Source organism: Aspergillus homomorphus (assembly GCF_003184865.1).
Source record: "Aspergillus homomorphus CBS 101889 unplaced genomic scaffold BO97scaffold_3, whole genome shotgun sequence".
NCBI lineage: Eukaryota > Fungi > Ascomycota > Eurotiomycetes > Eurotiales > Aspergillaceae > Aspergillus > Aspergillus homomorphus.
Genome location: NW_020291889.1, coordinates 153,347 through 171,628, shown reverse-complemented (window position 1 = coordinate 171,628; position 18,282 = coordinate 153,347). Strand labels below are relative to the sequence as shown.

Below are 18,282 nucleotides of genomic sequence, written 5' to 3'. Positions count from 1 at the left end.
GAATGCATACATCACTCAAACTTGAGGAAGCCAAAACGAGCTCCGAAAAATCATAAAGTTGCATTGAAGAACATCGATGTTTTGAGTATTCTAATAAGCTTTTCAACCAAGATTACCTGCGTCTGCCAGCGCCGCCGGCATTGTCTGCTCTATCAGCAATGCTGACCACCTCACCAATACCAGCCTCCTCTTGCTCGTCTTCCAGAGCCATGATCTCTTCTCTGCTATCCCACCATTTCTCCTCTGCCATGTTGAACGCATCTTTGCGAAGTTCTTTGATGTTTTTGTCCAATGCCATGCCTTTCTCTTTCAAGGTATCCATCAGGATCTTCTGCCATTCTTCCGACGTCCGGCTGAAGAATTCACGCAAGCTCTCGAAGGGACGAGGAAGGGGTCTGCTGTCCTGAACTGATGGCTCCGACTCCTGCTCTTCCACCTCCAATTGTTCCAGTTCTTTAGTCACCGATGGAACGGTAGCTTCAGTCGGCGCAGGAGAGGCAGTGTCGAGGGACATCGCGTCTTCATCTCCTTCATCCTCTTCATCAAGGTCGTCCTCCTCATCTTCATCCATCTCGTCATCGCTCTCCGCTTCGTTGAGCAGATGCCAATTGTCAGGTTCGTTATAGTAAATCTCCTTCACTCCATCGAGCTTGACCAGGTCAATTGAGTACAGATCGTTGAACGTGAATTCCCGGTCGCCCTTCTCAAAGGTTCCACCAAAGATGAAAAGAGTGTCGTCTTGCACCGCCAACTGCGCATTGAATCGTTGATGGGGCATCTCGAATCGCACCACAGAGGGTTTCTCTGGCTGGGCTGGCTCTTCGTCGGCCTTGGATGTCAACTGCAATTCGTCATCGTCGTCCAAATCCCGAACGCCGCCCTTGGCTTCCAGGGCTTTCAAATTCTGCAGAAGTTCCTCTTCCGTAGCCTTGCTACGGTCCCGGGACTTGAACTGGTTCGCTACCTGTTTCTTGCCTTGCGCCCGGGGCCGCCTCAGAGAAAGGGGGAAGAAACGATTACGGTCAGTATTCCAGGCAAACATGGTGTCGAAGAACTCGCTGTCAATTCCCTCCTCGCTCAGTTCGACATCATGGACACCGCCGAACATGATGCCACGCCCCTTGTGGTAGGCCATGGTGGCACCAGCACGAGGCGGGTTGGGTGAGTTAGCTGGCTTCTTCCTTCGCTCCCAGCGTACTGTCGGGAGCGTAGAAGCCGGAGCATCAGCAGGAGGAGGTGTGATTCGGAGGAACCAAGTATCCTGATGAACCATAGGCTTCATCGTCATCCGTTGAGGGCCACTCTTCACGGGTTTTCCACTGTTGCCAGCGCTGACTTTGACCCGGGAATAGCCGCCATAAAGAACGGCACCTGTGTCGTGTGGCAGGAAAGAGAAAGATGAACGGGGATCAGGTTTCTGCGAAGCCACTGAAAGATTGGGACTGAACCAAGTGTAATTTGAGCAATCGTAGATCCACAGGTCCTGAAGGTATTTGGTCTGCTGCGAGGTATCTTGGAATCCTCCAAACAAGATGATGTAGTTCTTCATGAATGTAAGCGTCTGACACCTTGACGATACCTTGGATGTCACTAACCTTGTAGTAAGTCATCCGGTGGCCACTTCTAGCCGGAGGGCCCTTGCCCTTGATTTCCAGACGGGTCCACTCTCTGGTGGAAGGATCAAGGTGCCAGAAATCATTGTAGTGATAGAAAGTACCCTGCTTTGGAGAGGAGAATTCTCCTGGAGACGAGAGATTAATCCACTGAGCCCGCTTTGAACTACCAAGATCGCTTACCTCCAAATAAGTAGACACCTCCAGTGTTGCCGCCACGGCACCATGCATGTCCACTCCGAGGCAGAGGACTATTGGGACTGTTGATCTCTTTCCACTCCCCCCGATTGATGTTGTAAACGAAAAGGTTGTTGAAGAAGGTAGCCAGATTGCCATCGAAATACTCTCCGCCGAAGACCAGAAGCTCGTTCTGGTTCGACGGGGAAGCCAGTACGGTAGCGGACGAGCGCGGAGTAGGAGGATCACTGACGACCTCCGTGACCTTCAGGAATCTGGCTTGCTCCTCTGCATACTGGGCAAGGATGGCATCCAAGTCGGCATCTTCAGCATCACTGTCTGCATCCTTACCCTTGCCCTTGCCTCTCTTTTCTTTCTTGTCAGCCTTTTTCGACTGTTTCGCTGCTACCCGCTCCTTGTGCTCGGCAGACTTCTTGTTCTTCTTGCCCATGATGCTGATTCTAACTGGCCCCGACTAGATTGTGTTGGAGGTGAACCTTGTCCTCGGTCTTGCTTGGTCCAAGGTGGCCGATAATGACACCCACTAAAATCTTCTTCCTTATCGATAGTGGCTTGGGGTCAATCTTTCTTCTATAGCGCGGGGCTTCCTCGGGCCCAAGAAAAAAAAGATCGTTGATCCATTGGCGGGCCCCTCTTCATGTTACCAGGACTAGTAATAGCTTTACATGGCTCCTTGGAGACGTGTAACTTGTACATATTCTTGGATTTCGTATGCTTCATAGTCCCTGAGGTAGTGGGGTATATAAGAGTAAAGTACTAAGTTCTTTGAAATACAAGACCCTTGGTTCAAGGGCAGCTTGATTGGGCCAGGTTGGAGAGAGACGAGCACACATTATTGACATATGTGCTGGAATTACCAGATGCGTACCAGTCAAATACCGATGCCTCAGCGGTGTCTGTCACCGCCCACGTGACGACGCGCGGAGACGCGTCGGAATATTGCCCGTCTCAATGCTGTGGTTCCATATCAATGGTTTTTGATCTTGGCGCCAGAACCCCCCATCGCGATTGTTATGTTCACGACCACTGAGAGAATCATGCGAGAAAGAGCACGGCCCTATGACTAAAAACAACCTGACAGCTCATCTCAAATGGCTGTTGCAGCAAGGTCCTGCACTCTACCCCTCTCTGGTTTCGTCCGAGCACGAGTATCAAAACAACACCGCTAGTACCCGGAGCGCTCTCCCCGTCTCCGCAGTCGCGACATTGCCTACCTCAACTACCCAGACAGATGGCCCATTAGCAATAGGTGACTCGCAACCTACTCGTGGTGCGGCAGGCATAAACAGTTTTAGCGATGATGTGGAGATAGACTCCGATTCGGAAGAAATGGCACGCCTAGCACTTACTCCGGGGTCTGGGCGCAAACCGCGGATGCTCTGCCTCTCTCAGCAGCCTCTCAAGAGAACTCCAAACTCGTCAAAGCATGGCCGAGCTGCAGAGGCACTGGCTCCAGAGCTTGACGCTGCGCCCAAGTCAATCAAAGGTATGCTCAATAATTTGCCCACTGCTTACCACACTTCCGGGCTACTTACGCTCCATAGCATCACAGAGTGTCCCTCCCTCCTCAGTCCGCAGTCCGAAAAAGACATCCGTGACGCCTTTCAGCTCGAAACAAAAGTTCGAACTTCAATCGCCAATCTCCGACTTCGATGTGGATACGATTGACTTGACTGGGGATGTCGACCCAATTGCCTTTTCGTCAAGCACCGCTGACGGCTTCAGTGAGCCCAAGCAGCTATGGAGTGAAAAGGCTGCAGCTCGGGGAAGCTCTCCCGAGAAGCGTGGGAAGAAGCGAAAAAGTGATGATTATATGTCGGATCTTCTCTCGCCGAGGAAGTCGGCTGCCCCTAAAGCGCGCTCACCATTGAAGGTTGCTCGAACTGCGGAACATCTTCAGCCTGCTTCATCACCTTCCCCACCTAAGCGATTGTCACAGCATGCGATGGATCGTTCTGAAAGCACGCCTTCTCGAACCTTGAGTCAAGTCATTGCTGACTCCGATGAAGATGGTGACGACGCGCTATTCGACGACTGGGAAGCTAAGGATAATATTGGTCCGGACCCCGACGAGTCCCTGTATCCGATATTGCCAAAAGTTGACGCTCCGGACACCAACTCCCCTGAGCGTATTGCTCGGAAACCAATATATGCCAACTCCTCATCTGGTAAAACAGAAGTTGTTCCTTCCACCTCACGGAACTTTGCCAGCTCGCAACACCCGTCGCACATACCCGCAACTGCGGATTCATCACCATCTGTGACCCTTGACAAAGATGTAGCAAGGTTTCTGTCTTCCTCTGCAGCTTCAATCGAAGGGCTGATTTCGACATTTAAAGATACCCTCACTAAGAACTCCGAGGTTGTGTATGAGCGAGCAATGAAGGGAGAACCGGCACCGGAATTGATTGTCGAGAACAAATCCCTTACCGAAAAGATTGAGGCTGTTGGGGTCTTGAAACAGAACAGGGCTGCCTACTTTTCATGTGACACAAAGAGGCAGTCCTTGAAAAAGACGCTGATGAAGGCCATTTCCCTAGGTGGTGATCCGCACGCGATGCCAGAACTTGCAGAAAGCCGGCAATTGACCGCCCAACTAGAGAGAATAGAAGCTGATATGCAGCGTACGCTGAAACGGACTGACATTCTATCGTTTCTTGACTCGCTGCACGATGGTACTTCTAGAATTGGTCTCGAACAGTCAACTTCATTCTCGCATTCACCTCTTGCCACGTCTTCAATAGATCATGTTCAAACCAGTATCACGAAAGCCCCTGGGGAATCAGTTTTGAAACCATCATCGCGATCGACAATAGACTACAACGGCGCGCGTTCCGACATCTCCACACGTGTGTCTAATCCCCCGCCCAAGCCTATTAACGAAACATCGAGACGCGGAATCTTTGATTACGACGATTCGGCAATGTTGACCGACGAAGATGCGTTCACGAGAACGATGGGATCTCCAACCGTTGCCACAGAGATCATGGATGAGTTTGATCTGGACGACGAGGACATGCTAGAAGCTGCGGAATATTTCGAAGATCGCCCTGCACATTCCCGCGAACGATTCGAGCTCCAGAATCGCAAGGTCTTTGCTGAAACCTCAGGGAATACTCCGCGTCTTCCGGCGTCGCAGAAGCAACAAAGCCAGAACACCCTCTGGACACAGCATGCATGGTCGAAAGATGTGAAAGCTGCGTTGAGGGATCGCTTCGGGCTTCAAGGGTTTCGTCTCAATCAGCTCGAGGCAATCGATGCTACACTTAGTGGCAAAGATGTGTTCGTATTAATGCCCACGGGAGGCGGCAAGTCTCTGTGTTATCAACTACCTTCTGTGGTTTCGAGCGGAACGACAAGAGGCGTCACCATCGTGATATCACCGCTTCTGAGTCTGATGCAAGACCAAGTTTCACATCTCAAGAAACTTGGCATAAAGGCATATGTCCTGAATGGCGAAACGAAGAAAGACGAGCGCCAGTGGGTACTAGGCGTCCTGTCTGACTTGAGGCCCGAGAGCGAAATTGAGCTGCTTTACATCACTCCTGAGATGGTCAACAAAAGCCAAGCCATTGTTCGCAGTCTAGAGCAGCTCAGGAAAAATCGCAGGCTTGCACGTATCGTCATCGACGAGGCCCACTGTGTCAGTCAATGGGGACATGACTTTCGTCCTGATTATAAAGAACTTGGCGAACTCAGAACTCGACTCCCCGGAGTTCCGATGATGGCGTTGACAGCCACAGCAACTGAAAATGTCAAACTCGACGTTATCCACAACTTGCAAATGGATGGATGCGAAGTATTGATCCAGAGCTTCAACAGACCGAACTTGTCCTATGAGGTGCGGAATAAGCAAAAGGGATCTGAGCTCCTGTCCAGCATGGCTGATATCATAAACACTTCATACCGCCACAAGTCAGGGATCGTATATTGTCTTGCGCGCACTACATGTGAAACTGTCGCTGAAAAGCTTCGCAAAGACTTTGGAATCAAAGCCGCTCATTATCACGCTGGCATGAGTACCGAAGATCGCGCTGAGGTCCAACAAGCCTGGCAAGCTGGAAGGACGCACGTCATTGTTGCCACCATCGCTTTTGGGATGGGTATCGATAAACCTGATGTACGCTTTGTGATACATCATAGCATTCCGAAGAGCTTGGAAGGCTACTATCAGGAAACTGGACGGGCCGGCCGGGATGGCAAGCGGTCTGGTTGCTACTTGTTCTATACCTACAAAGATACTACGAGTCTCTTCCGCATGATCGAGAATAGCGATGGAAACAAGCAACAGAAGGACAGACAACGCCTTATGTTACGCATGGTCGTACAGTATTGCGAGAACCAGACCGACTGCAGACGTGTGCAAATCCTCGGCTATTTTAACGAAAAGTTTCGTCGACAGGATTGCAACGCTTCTTGCGACAACTGCAAGTCCGACTCTGTTACTGAACTTCATGATTTTTCCCACCACGCCGCTTCTGTGATAAAACTCGTTCGTTACTTCCAGGAGTTAGGAGACAAAGTTACCATGTCTTATTGCGAGAACATGTTCAGAGGAACCGTGAAGAAGTTTAGGTCGCCGCAACACCGCAAGGCCCCTGGCTATGGAGATGGAAAGGGCGTAGCGGTGGGCGAAGCTGAACGGTTGTTCCACACCCTGCTCAGAGAGGGAGCTTTGAAAGAGGACAATGTGATCAATGGTAGCAAATTTGTTATCCAGTACATCAAGCTGGGGTCGCGTGCGACTGATTACGAGAATGGTCGAGTTAAACTGAAGCTTGATGTGCGAGTCTCACCGAGTGCGAAGGGTGGACGATCTACACGAGGGTCTAGAGCTGGTGCGAGCAAGGAGAACGCACCTCAATCTACGAATGTCTCATCACCTGTACAGGCAGCTAATCAGCGCCGACTCGCCCGTTTCCAATATCAAGGGCCCGGCGATGACACCACCGACGATGACAGTGACAGTGATGGGTTCGAGAAAATTCGTGTTGCTGGCAGGTCGCGCCCGGATAAGAAGCGCACTCCCGGCCCACCAATCACTCAAGATCGTCGGTTTGATCGGCTTGACCCTCTTCACAAGGCAGTTGCGGAAGATTTCATGGTCTACGCGAAAAATTATTGCCAAGATGTGAGACCCATGGCATCCCTGTAGGGCAAAACTATGACAGCCACTGACAGATTCTCTAGTTGGTTCTTCAGAAAGGTTTACGCAACCAACCATTCACTGATACTATCTTGCGTGAGATGGTCATCGTCTTTCCCAAAGGTAAAGATTATCGGCATTACAATGAAGACCAGAGCTGACCAATGCCTAGACCTCGCAGAACTTGCCGCAATCCCAGGAATTGACCCGGACAAAGTCATTCGCTACGGCCCTCAATTGTTGAAACTTGTCAGGGATACACAGCGCCGATATGATGAGTTGAAAAAGGAACGTGATGATGCGGATGGTGTTGTGCCCGACCCGAATCATCACAATGTTATCTACCTCAATAGCAGTGATGATGAGGATGAGTTCAGCGACGGTGGATTCTTCGCAGACCATGCGTCTAACTTCGATATGGACGAGAGCGTCGTTTCTAGCAAGTTCTTCTCAACACAGCAAAGCGGCCATTCTCCTGAAGAATCTCGAAATGGTGGCGAAGGGTCTGGCAAAGGCAAACCACGAAAACGCCAACCAAGCAAGCGTCCACGTCGCTATAATACAGGAGCGAAAGCCAAAACGAGAACGGCGGCGACTCGGAAGAAGTCCAGTGATCGTGCCGAAAACCGCTCTTCTTCTGCTCGAAAACCTTCCAAGCCGAAGCAAGCACCGAGCCGTATTGGGATGATGCCTATCTGAGATCTTTTTTCCGCGTACATCTGGGATTTAGCGACTGATGACAGCTTTATGATATATGAGCGGTGGTGTAATTGTTGTTCAATTGCGATTAGTGCATGTATAGGCGTTACTTTTGGGAGCCTCGTGAGCATTAACATGGTCAGTGTAATAGGCGCATATGGTCCTTCGATTATAGTACTATATAGAACCTGCGGAACAATGCGACCGCCACTGGGACTGGACAAATGCAGAAAGTCTATAGGGTGCGTCCAAAGTCAATCAATCGCAATCTTCTGGCGTCGCGTGGGTGAAATTGAGCCACTTTCGCTCTTACTAAAAATCTGGATGCGGCAGACTCTCGAACATCCACATACGAGGGGCTTGCCTCCAGTAAAGCATCAAGGAGATTGCGCATCTCAAGAGCCGCCGCCTCTCTCCGGTTGGAGGACCTTCCTTGCTCGTTCTGTCGAGGCAGGATCTGATCGATCCGACGTTGACTGGTGTCTGTGTCAGTTGTTTCCGTCTGTACCTTCGGCTTCTTGGGCTTGCCATGGCTAGTGTAGCCCAACTCCAAAGTAGCGTCAGGTACATTCAACGCATCGCCCACAGTTGGCCCCCCGAGGGCTTCCGCAGCAAGCATTGATGCAAGAGATCGATCAATGAATTCGTACAAATTGGTTTTCGTATCCTCCGTTGCCTGATCGAGCCTGTCATTTTCCCGTTGCTTCTTCTCAATGAGTTCCCTTGCTAACTGGGAGGTTGCCTTCTTCTCCTTTTGGGCATTCTGACTCGTTACGCTTTGGATCCGACGCTGTAACCCATCTCTGATGGCTTGCGCGTCGCGCAAGTTGGCTTCTTCTGTCTTCAGCCGTTGACGGGCGGCGGAGAGGTTTTCGCCCGTCAACGTGGCGGCGACTTTGGTCTCCTTGACCAGGCGGGATGTCTCCTCAAGCGCAAGTAAAGACGGTAGCGGAGAACCAAGCGGCGGGAATTCCGTCTCGGACTTCAGCAGAGAATCATACGCTTTCTGGGCCCTGCGCACCTGTGATACTCGAGACCAGGTGTTGGTACCAATCTTGGACAAATCAATGGAGTTGATCTCGCGTAGCTGGGCCGCGTGTCAGCTAATGTCTGGTTGGTTGTATTAGTGACGATACGCACCCTGCGCAGTTCATCTTCTTGCCGCCTGACTTGGTCTTGAAGCTCTCGTAAGGTTTCGTCCAGTCTTCTATTGTAGGCCTCAATGCTAGCTGAACTCAGCGGCTGCTTCGCATAGTTTTCCTCTGTTTGTTGGCGCTTTTCTGCAAAGCGCTGGATTTTATCGACGCGGTCCTGTGGGATGTCCATTGCGGTTGTTATCAGCAATGGCGACCGCGTAGGCTAAGGATCTTTCAAGATTCTTTGCACGCGCCAGAGTAAGACTCAATGGAGATTGATGAAATTCTGGTCTGGCGCGCTCGCCCGAAATATTATGACCTGTCAACAGACTTGATATACAATGGCATAGCAATGGTTGTCGATGCCCGAACACGTGAGACCGGAAGGTGACCGGCTTGACCGGAAGTGGATTAGCGCGTCTCGTGCCAACAGCTCGCCTCACCAACTCCCGCAACTTCATCTCTTCACCGCGACATCGCATCCCCTGTTGCTCTCCATCGACTCCCCCTTATCACCTCTCTTTGGCATCCCCGTCTTCACGACAGCTGTGAAGTTCGATCGGCTGCTTTCGACTACTTCATCTACTCATCCGCCTTCGTTCACCCTCCTGTGCTAGACTCCCCCGCAGGCCATTGGGTAACCGACGTGCTGTACGTACATACAGCCTGCGCATTTGAACAAATCGCATTTTCTCGCAGGAAAACAAGGAGAAATTGGGACTTTGGGAATTGTTTCAGGCTTAATTCTTGCTTCCATTTCTTCCCTTTCCCTCCCCCACCGTTGTCCATCTCCAGCATCTAAGCTCGCCTGGACCCTGAACACACCTCGTCACCGTCCAGCACCAACACCTCTTGCTTCGTTCCATCGTGCCCGATTCGATTGGTTACTTTTCCTTCATTCCTCTACCTTGCCACTATCTCGCTCTGGTGAAGCTTCTTGCTCCAATCCAAGGCCCGTGACAACCCAGCATCCTCCCACACTTTCCTCCGTCGACTCTCCTTTCCAACCTCACTTTCCCGCCCTGTGCACACGATTACACCAGTCATCCCAATCATTCCAAGCACCAGATTCCCTCTTCACCCGATCGCCAGCACCAGCAAGTTTTATTGGGAACTCCTGGTGTACATAGTCGATCTCATAAAGCAGAAGACAAAAGAAAAAAACAAACAAGAGCTATCCTTGACACTTCGACTTTTTGTGTAAGTGAAGCAAGCAAGACTGCGAAAGCTTTGGCATACAAAATCATGTCTGCCTCTCCGTCCGCGTTGCAATCGACCAAGCGTCCCTTGGAAGACCCTTCCTCGCCGTCGGGTCCCAATGATCAGCCAGAGGCCAAGCGTCCGGCTTTGGACAAAGTAGTAAAGGGCGAGGATTCCGAGGCGTATACCGAGGTGAAGACGGACGCTGCAGGGGCTGCCAGCGCCAACGCTGATGGTCAAGGTGATACCGTGGTCCCTGACGCTCCTAATGCTAAGGGAGCTTCCTCTGAGACCCAACCTATTCAGTCGACCGCCTCTCACGGCGAGTCGGCTGCCGCCCAGTCTGAGCAGCGCCCTCAGGACGAGTCTAGCTGGATTCACATTCGTGCTGTAATCTCCAGCCAGGAGGCTGCGACCGTCATCGGTAAGGGTGGTGAGAATGTATCCCAAATCCGTCGTCTGTCCGGAGCCAAGTGCACTGTCAGCGATTACTCCCGGGGGGCAGTCGAGCGTATCTTGACCGTCAGCGGCCCCCAGGATGCTGCTGCTAAGGTTGGTGGACATTTCACCAGGTGTGATTCTTGCGGATTGGACTCAGATATACTAACTCGACGCTAGGCTTTCGGTCTGATCATCCGTACCTTGAACAACGAGCCCCTTGATGCCCCTTCTACAGCCCAGTCCAAGACGTACCCCTTGCGTTTGCTAATCCCTCATATCCTCATTGGCTCGATCATTGGCAAGGGTGGTAGCCGTATCCGCGAGATCCAGGAGGCTTCGGGTGCGCGCCTCAACGCTTCGGATGCTTGCCTCCCCTTGTCGACTGAACGGTCCCTTGTAATCCTTGGCGTCGCGGACGCTGTGCACATCGCTACCTATTATGTTGCCGTGACCCTGGTCGAGCAGCTCACTGAACGCTTCGGCGGACCGGCAGCCTCGGCCTACGCCACTCGCAGTGGTGGACCTGCTGGAGCTGTGCCTGGCGGGATGCAGGTTGTCCCCTATGTTCCTCAGCCTGCCGGTGGACAGTATGGCCACCCCGACACGTTCAAGCGTCACCACCCTCACCCAAACCGGGGCGCGGCCGGCAGCTATGGCGTCCCCTACCTCCACGGTCAAGCCGCAGCCAGTCCTGTCGCCCAACCCAACATGCCCTACGGCGCTACTCCCCACACCCCGTACTCCGGAGCCGGCCCGCACCAGCCTGTTCCCTACGGCGGACCCCAGGCTGCGCAGCCACGTGCTGGTGGCGGCGCTGCTCCGGCGGCCCCTGTCGGCGGTGCCATGCCTGGTCAGCCACTGACTCAACAGATCTACATCCCCAACGACATGGTCGGCGCGATAATCGGAAAGGGTGGAGCCAAGATCAACGAGATCCGACACCTGAGTGGCAGTGTGATCAAGATCAACGAGCCGCAGGAGAACAGCAACGAGCGCCTGGTGACTATCACTGGTACCCAGGAATGCAACCAGATGGCTTTGTATATGCTCTACTCCCGACTCGGTTAGTATTTTTCCTCGCTGCAAGTTCCGTCCGATCAAGCCACTAACGAACTCATGATATCATAGAAAGCGAAAAGCATCGTATCTGAAGAGTATGATACGGCTGCTTTTTTTATCTTTTTTCGTGCATTTTTATTCTTTCAAGGGACACATTGGGGCTTTTTCTCTTCTTTTCCTTTTCTACTTTCTGACCTTACACCACAAAACGTCTGTCCGTGTTTCTAGTCATTTTCACATTAATGGGGTCTAACACTTTCCTTGCTTTTCGGGATCTTCTATCTTCTCAAACCTACCACGGTGGCTGCAGTTGTATTGTACTTATTGTGGAAACTAAAAAAGCGCAATTTCTTATTCCTTGTATTGCACCCTGCCTGAACACAAACAAAACACACCCCTAGCCCCATACCACCTATCACCACCACCCTTGATCGAAACATCCACCCCCGCATATCCCCAATACCGAGAAAACAACTCACTCCACCCCTTTGAAAGCGACATGCCTCAACGCCAACCCCTGCACAGGCGCCAACATCCGGCCCCTAACCCTCTGAATGGCCGCCTGGAACCCCTCCGTCTCCTTCCCCGCCTTATGCGCCTCGACACTCTCCCACCCCGCCGCAACAACCACCACAAACGCCTCGCCCGTCTCGCTCTGCTCGTGCGTCATCGTCCCCGGCCGCTCGACCTGACCCATGCTGAACGACAGCGCCCGCTGCCCCTCCGGTAAACCCTCCGTCATCGCCGCGCGCAAACCGATCAGGTCGTCGTGCACCTGCGTCACTTCCTCCGGCGAAAGGGAGGTCGGGAACGCCGGCGCAAAGAGCTCTGTGACTGGGTTCTTGGTGAAGGTGGCTGTGGAGGTGAGCGGGCTGGGCGTGAGGGTCCCGAATACGGTGGTGATCGTTTGGGTATCGGGGGGTAGGAAGGGCGTTAGCGTTGTGTTTGGGTTTGCGCCTGCGTGGGCGTCTGCCCAGTCTTTTTTTATTATTTTTTTTGGTTAGTAAGTACTGGTTATCTAGGGATGGGTGGATTGGGTTGAAGTTGGTTGAGGTAGATTAATAAGGAGGGAGGGGGTGGGGGGGGGGAGGAGCATTGGCAAGCCGAGATGCTATACACCCATCGCTCCACAAGATCACCAAGGAAAAGGAAAGAAAAATAAACTAAAACTCACCAATCGCCCACACAATCAGGCTCTCATCTTCTACTGCCCGCCCCCATGATGACCCCTTGTATCCGGCCTGGTACTTGGTGTTTTGGAAGACCTGGAGCAGGGCGGCGCCCTCGTCGCTGTGGGCGGGGTCCTCGGGCCTGACAGACTCCTTGACGTGGAAGTAGATGAGTTCGGTGACGGTTTGTTGTTCGGCTGACATTGTCGTCGCGCGAGTGGTCTCGTTACTTGTTTGCACGTGCTTTTGTGTAAACGACTTCGCGGTGACACGGGGTTGGGAGACTATATGGCTACTGTAGCGTGTTGTCGACCGGCTTGTTGATGTCACACGGGAATGATGTCAGTGGTAGAATAATACTAAGTATTTTGTTGGTGCCTCATGTCTCAGGTACCATCACACCATCCCCACTATCAGACAATGATAGAACCACCACGAATTTCTATCCGCAGCACTCCGACATGGTCAGATTATCCTCGTTCATGGAAATAAATCGAATGCCCTGGTTTGACAAATTTCTTCGTACAAGCACGCACAAACAGTACAATGAATATATACAGGAGACAGACAGATCGGATGCTACCGAATGTCAATTGCTTAAACAGAAAAATAAAAGGAAGAGAAAACCACGCCAGAAAAGATCCGCTGTTTTCTCAACATGATTCATATCCAGTAGCCATCAGTAAACAAGATTGTCTCAAGAACAACAAAGACAAGTAGTTTTACAAATCATTTACCGACCGAACTCGAGACTTCTTCGCCCCAATGGCGCTCCTCAAACTTTCCACAATGTGCTGTTTGCGTTGCACCTTGGCCTTCCATTGTGCAGTTTCCTCCGGGCTGACCAGCTCCTTCGCGCCCTCCACGTTGCGAAGCCGACTAGCCCTAGCCGACCCGTTGATGCTGGATCGGAAGGTGAGGGCTCGGCTAGCGGAATCTGGAGTATGATAAGGCCCGTCAACCGAGCCCCGAGATCCCGGGGTGGTGGGGAACCGTCCTAGATTCTTCTTCGGCGTCGCGAACGGAGACCCTTCCCGGCTCGCTGCCGGCGCAGTCGTGTCAATTCCTAATCTCTTGAGCTGAGCCTCTAGAACATCGACATCGCTACGCTTGCTTTCAGCCATCTCCATCATTTTGTGAATGGTAGTCGTGACAGCCTCGACGGTGGGACGTTTCGTCATTAGGCGAGAGCCACCCGTCTGGGGAACGTCGGCGATCTTGGCGCGCAGAAGCGTCACTGCAGACTCGAGGTCGGCCAACTTAGCCTGGATCTCAGTAGACGCCGTCCGCAGGTCTTGTTGCAGATTGGCATGCTCTGCGGAAAGAGGTGCGTAATGCATCACGGCCGTGTCAGTGTGGGCATCAATCGTCTTGCGGATGCTGGCACACTGACCCCGAAGGGTAATGATATCCTTGCTCAGAAGCTCCCGACAGCTCTCAAGCTTTTCCTCCACGCCCTGGACACGCTGCTGTTCCAGAGAGGCAGCAAGCATGACCACAGCGTCGTCGAATTTCTCGATTTCGGACAGAACCAGCTCCTTGTCGAGTATGTCGGTGGCATTGTCTTCCTTCAGCGTCTCAATCCAATGTGGGTCTTTCGACGCCTGCTGGTACAGAAGGAAGGATGACAATGAACGGACGTTGATGCCCAAGGTGTCGACCATGGAGTTGATGTCCCGATACAGCCGTTCGATCTGACCAGGGATACCAGGCTTACTGGTTTCACCAGCATAGTCTTGGTGAGGCAAGAAAGGATCGAGGGTCGGAACAGGTTCCAAAGGCAGTGCAAGGTCTGCACGGAGTCTCTCATCCTCATCATCATCAGAAAGAGCCTGTGCCTCCTCCTCCAACTGCCTTGCGCGGAGGTCCTGTTGCGATTGCTCCTTTCTAGAGGGCTTAGGCTTCAGCTGACTCTCACGTCTTTGGTGTTCAGTAAGAGAGGCTTTCCTGGCAGTGAGAGCACTACCTGGACTCTGAGGGGCGCTGAGAGATTTCTTTCCGTCCAACTTGAAAAGAGTCTTTGGCGCAGCTCCTCGTACTGGACTAGGTGATCTTGGATGCTCTCGGTTCTGGTGCAGTGCAGGGAATTTTGGATTACCAATGTCACCGAACAATGACCGTGGAGGCTGTGCTGGTGCCGAGGCAGGCTTGGAAGCTGGGGAGAATAAACCACCTGTGAGCTTTGCGCCGGGCTTGAAAGCACCTTGAGGGAATGCCTTGGGGCTTGGCTCATTGGATCCCGATTGGCTGATGTCTTGTGTGATATCCTCCCCACTGTCCGCAAAGTCTGACTCTTCACCTTCCTCGCTCTCTCCTTCTTCGAAAGCGTCGTCCTCCCCTTCAGATTCTTCCGCATCCGACTCATCTGGGACTGGTGCGACTTCCTCGGATTCTTTGTGCGCCTTCGGAACGCTAAAGTCCGGAGGCAATGGAGCCTCTTCAGGTACTGCCTCTTCTTCATCTTCCGTTTTCTTTCCTTTGTCAGATGTCGTGAAGTCTGGGGGTAGGGGTAGTTCGCTTGCGGTTTCTTTAGCAGCAGGCTTGCTAGTGGTGAAGTCCGGCGGTAAAGGCATGTCATCGACTGAGCCTCTAGAGACGTTCGATGAGGCAGATGTATCGCCGGGCCCATATGGTGCCTTGCTGGTCGGGTCTGGAGGTAGGGGGGCTTGAGGTGTGCCACCCGGGGTACGGGAATCGTCTTCCGGCTGCTCTTTCGATGGTGTAGCGATGTCTGCGGGTGTAGAAAAGGAAGCCAACGGCGACTTGGCAGGTGTCGTATTATTACCGAACAACGAGAACGCGGGCTTGCTGGCCTGCTGACCAAAGGGATTCGAGACCGGCGCTTGAGAGCCAAAGATCGATTTAGGCGCAGATGTTGTAGCTGTTGACGGTGCGCCGAACAACGACGGCACGGTGGCCTTAGGCTCAGGCTTCTGTTGAGGAGTAGCGCTCTCGTCTTCCATATCATCCATGTCCTCCGTTGGTGGGCTGGTCTTATTGCTGGAAGACACCATATCATCCATTGATTCACTAAAGGAGAATAGCCCCGATGGTTTATCGGGCTTCGGAAGATCATTTGCAGCACTACCATCGCCCTTGAAAGAGGATCCAACCACAAAAGGACCACTACCCAGCCCGAATGTTCCCGTCGTCTGCCCGGTCTTCTGGGAAGAAAAGGCAGTTTCCGTGCTGGATTGCCCAAAGATCGAAGTACCTGACATCTTGGCGAATGAGCTTTCAGTCGACATTTGCGCAAATGGGGATACGCCTAGCGGTTTTGACGCGAGACTACCGAATCCTCCTGTACCACCTGAGTTAGCGAAAGCTCCGAAGCCACCTCCAGTGCCAGTGCTTGACTGGGCAAACGGAAGAGACCCGGCTCCTTTGCCAGGAGTAGAAGGCTGTCCGAAGGTCGAAGCCCCTCCGCCCAACGCAGCGAAGCCAGACTGGCCAAATTGAGGCTTGTTGGCAGTACCCAGTGCGGCAAAACCAGATTGGCCAAATTGAGTCTTGTTGGAAGTTCCCAGCGCGGCGAAGCCGGATTGACCAAACTGAGGCTTGCTATTGCCCGTCTGCGACGGGGACCCAAAGGATGACGCACCTAAAGATGATGCACCGAAGGAATGTTGTTGCCAAGGGCCTTGAGCAGATGGGCTACATGCAATTGTTGAGGCAACAAAACCTGATTGACCGAATGGTGAAGCTTGAGCCTGGGGTGCTTGCGGCGTTTGCTGAGCAGGAGCTTGTGACTGATCAGCAGACGCCATGCCTTGATAGAGGACCTTCTGTCGAATAGCTTCCGAGTACAAAAACCACCAAGTGCAAAGAATACCCTCGTTGTTGAGCAGTAACATCATTGGCAGCGGAGTTGAGCTCTCAACAATGTCTTCGCCTGCAATTGGAGCAACGACGTTCTCCTTGCTGGAGAGATCAAGCCCCAGGCCAATAGCTGTTGTTTCGTTCAAAGAGTCCGTCAGTGGGACACTTGCTCTTTTTGTATCGTCTGTGACTTCCGTAGTGACGAAAAGTCCTGTGGTGTTCTTTGCATTGTCATCCTTCGCCAATGGTTGATCTGCCCTGGTGATCAAGCCCACATCAGTAGCCGCCGTGGACGACACAATGAGGGTATCTCTCAAATGAGGTTTGTAGTCCCGCAGGCGAGCAATAAACTGATAGGCAGGGACGCGCTTGTATCCAAAGGGCATGCACAATTCGGGTAGTTTCTGGATCAAGAAAGGTGCCTGTTTCCGTCGCGTTATAATATAGTATGACGAAGAAGGGGTCTGGCCCATGTCATCTTCCATCACGTTCGGCGTGTAGATCATGAGGAAGATATCATTCTCCAACCAAGCAACGGAGGAAACTGCACACTATTAGGCGGGCATTGACAAACGACGTTCCAAGGTAAACACTTACCATGACAATCGCCTTCAAGATCCGGAGGGCGCGGGATTACATCCTTCTGCGTGCCATCCGGAGTCATTTGGTAGCCAGTGCCATCTGCAAGACCGGCCACAAGCTGTTTTCCTTTGTTACTCCAGCAAACAGAGCTAACTCCACTTTTGAGCACTTGGCCATTGGGACCTGAGACCAAGTTTCCTGCCTTCAAGTCCGCTATCAGGAGATCACCGCCCGTCGTCACGAGCGCAACAAAGGAGGAAAGAGCCTCCGCGGGGTTGGCGGCAATGGTGCGAAAGGTGGTTCCGTTTGTCGGGATCGACAGCACTGGTTGTGCGTTCCCTGATAATAAGCTTGCGCTTTCAAACACCGACAGCTGTGCGCCGTTCTCTGTGGCCAGAACTAGAGCTGTATCGTTCGAGGCAAAAGTGACGTGTGTAGGACGCGCAGGGAGGGGAATGGTCGCTTGCGGCTGGAACGGTTTCGTCTTGACCTTGCCCTCGGTGGGCGCGGATATGGCGGTTCTGATCGAGTCGGAGGAGGCGATGGCTAGGGCGTTGGGTCCAGCAGCAACGACTATGCCTTTGGTCGGCGCGACAGCGAGAAGAGAACATGTCGGAGCAGGTAGAGCGTCTTCGGGCCATGGGGAGGGCAGAATTCGAACATTGGAGTCGCCATCGACACCTTTGAAACCGACATCCTACTCCATCATACAAGAAGTTAGACAAATACCTGTAAATGTGAAAGCTAGAACAGTGAGGCCTACCTCAGCACAGACGTCTGGAAGATCTGGGCCTAGCTCGGGAGGAGCATTACCCCCGGCGGGGTTCGATGCTCCAAAGTTGAAAGCCATTCTGTTTTACCCGTACTCAATCGAAAGTGAGCTTGAATGATCACCTAGTGAGCTTCTCTTGAGTTCATGAGGAAAACGTGAAGTGAGAGGTGTAAAGAGAAGAAGGAGCGGCGCCGGAGTGGAGGACTCCAAGTGAAGAGCTTCCAAGTGCGCGCGAAAATCGTAGCCACCTTCCCTCGGCGAGGAAAAGGGAACACAGAAGTGGAAGTCAGGGCCCTCGAAGTCCCAAGCCGGGAACACAGGTAAGTGACAACACTGGCGAAGCACAAGGAAGCGCCGCGTGGAAAACAACAAGACCAGACAAGACGTTAAGGGTGCTGTTTCCAATCTCCCAAAGACAAAAACAGCGGCGGGATTGCAAGGGTTGGAG

At 52.5% G+C, this 18,282-nt stretch overlaps 6 protein-coding genes across 6 annotated transcripts; 2 read left to right on the top strand and 4 right to left on the bottom strand.

The window, feature by feature from the left end:
• Positions 1-39: 39 nt before the first annotated feature.
• Positions 40-2,376, bottom strand: BO97DRAFT_382580 (putative Kelch repeats protein). The gene is made up of 3 exons (XM_025693309.1): positions 1,797-2,376; positions 1,596-1,741; positions 40-1,543 (listed from the first exon to the last, which is right to left on the bottom strand). Exons 1-3 carry the CDS (start codon positions 2,239-2,241, stop codon positions 113-115), a joined length of 2,022 nt encoding a protein of 673 aa, XP_025555423.1. The 5' UTR covers positions 2,242-2,376; the 3' UTR covers positions 40-112.
• Positions 2,377-2,816: 440 nt separating this feature from the next.
• BO97DRAFT_360983 (RecQ family helicase MusN) lies at positions 2,817-7,922 on the top strand. The gene is made up of 4 exons (XM_025692388.1): positions 2,817-3,297; positions 3,356-6,942; positions 7,002-7,080; positions 7,130-7,922. The coding sequence occupies exons 1-4, from the start codon at positions 2,871-2,873 to the stop codon at positions 7,654-7,656; spliced, it is 4,620 nt and encodes a 1,539-aa protein (XP_025555422.1). The 5' UTR covers positions 2,817-2,870; the 3' UTR covers positions 7,657-7,922.
• BO97DRAFT_382572 (uncharacterized protein) lies at positions 7,453-9,114 on the bottom strand. Its single transcript, XM_025693308.1, has 2 exons — positions 8,797-9,114; positions 7,453-8,743 (listed from the first exon to the last, which is right to left on the bottom strand). The coding sequence occupies exons 1-2, from the start codon at positions 8,980-8,982 to the stop codon at positions 7,892-7,894; spliced, it is 1,038 nt and encodes a 345-aa protein (XP_025555421.1). The 5' UTR covers positions 8,983-9,114; the 3' UTR covers positions 7,453-7,891.
• Positions 9,115-9,816: 702 nt separating this feature from the next.
• On the top strand, positions 9,817-11,886 carry BO97DRAFT_129284 (telomere maintenance protein PBP2). Its single transcript, XM_025690035.1, has 3 exons — positions 9,817-10,544; positions 10,611-11,496; positions 11,562-11,886. Exons 1-3 carry the CDS (start codon positions 10,038-10,040, stop codon positions 11,582-11,584), a joined length of 1,416 nt encoding a protein of 471 aa, XP_025555420.1. The 5' UTR covers positions 9,817-10,037; the 3' UTR covers positions 11,585-11,886.
• Positions 11,819-12,984, bottom strand: BO97DRAFT_440069 (uncharacterized protein). The gene is made up of 2 exons (XM_025698043.1): positions 12,667-12,984; positions 11,819-12,470 (listed from the first exon to the last, which is right to left on the bottom strand). The coding sequence occupies exons 1-2, from the start codon at positions 12,863-12,865 to the stop codon at positions 11,968-11,970; spliced, it is 702 nt and encodes a 233-aa protein (XP_025555419.1). The 5' UTR covers positions 12,866-12,984; the 3' UTR covers positions 11,819-11,967.
• Positions 12,985-13,179: 195 nt separating this feature from the next.
• Positions 13,180-18,209, bottom strand: BO97DRAFT_440068 (FG-nucleoporin NUP159). Its single transcript, XM_025698042.1, has 3 exons — positions 17,826-18,209; positions 17,078-17,759; positions 13,180-17,024 (listed from the first exon to the last, which is right to left on the bottom strand). Exons 1-3 carry the CDS (start codon positions 17,910-17,912, stop codon positions 13,384-13,386), a joined length of 4,410 nt encoding a protein of 1,469 aa, XP_025555418.1. The 5' UTR covers positions 17,913-18,209; the 3' UTR covers positions 13,180-13,383.
• Between the last annotated feature and the right edge of the window lie 73 nt (positions 18,210-18,282).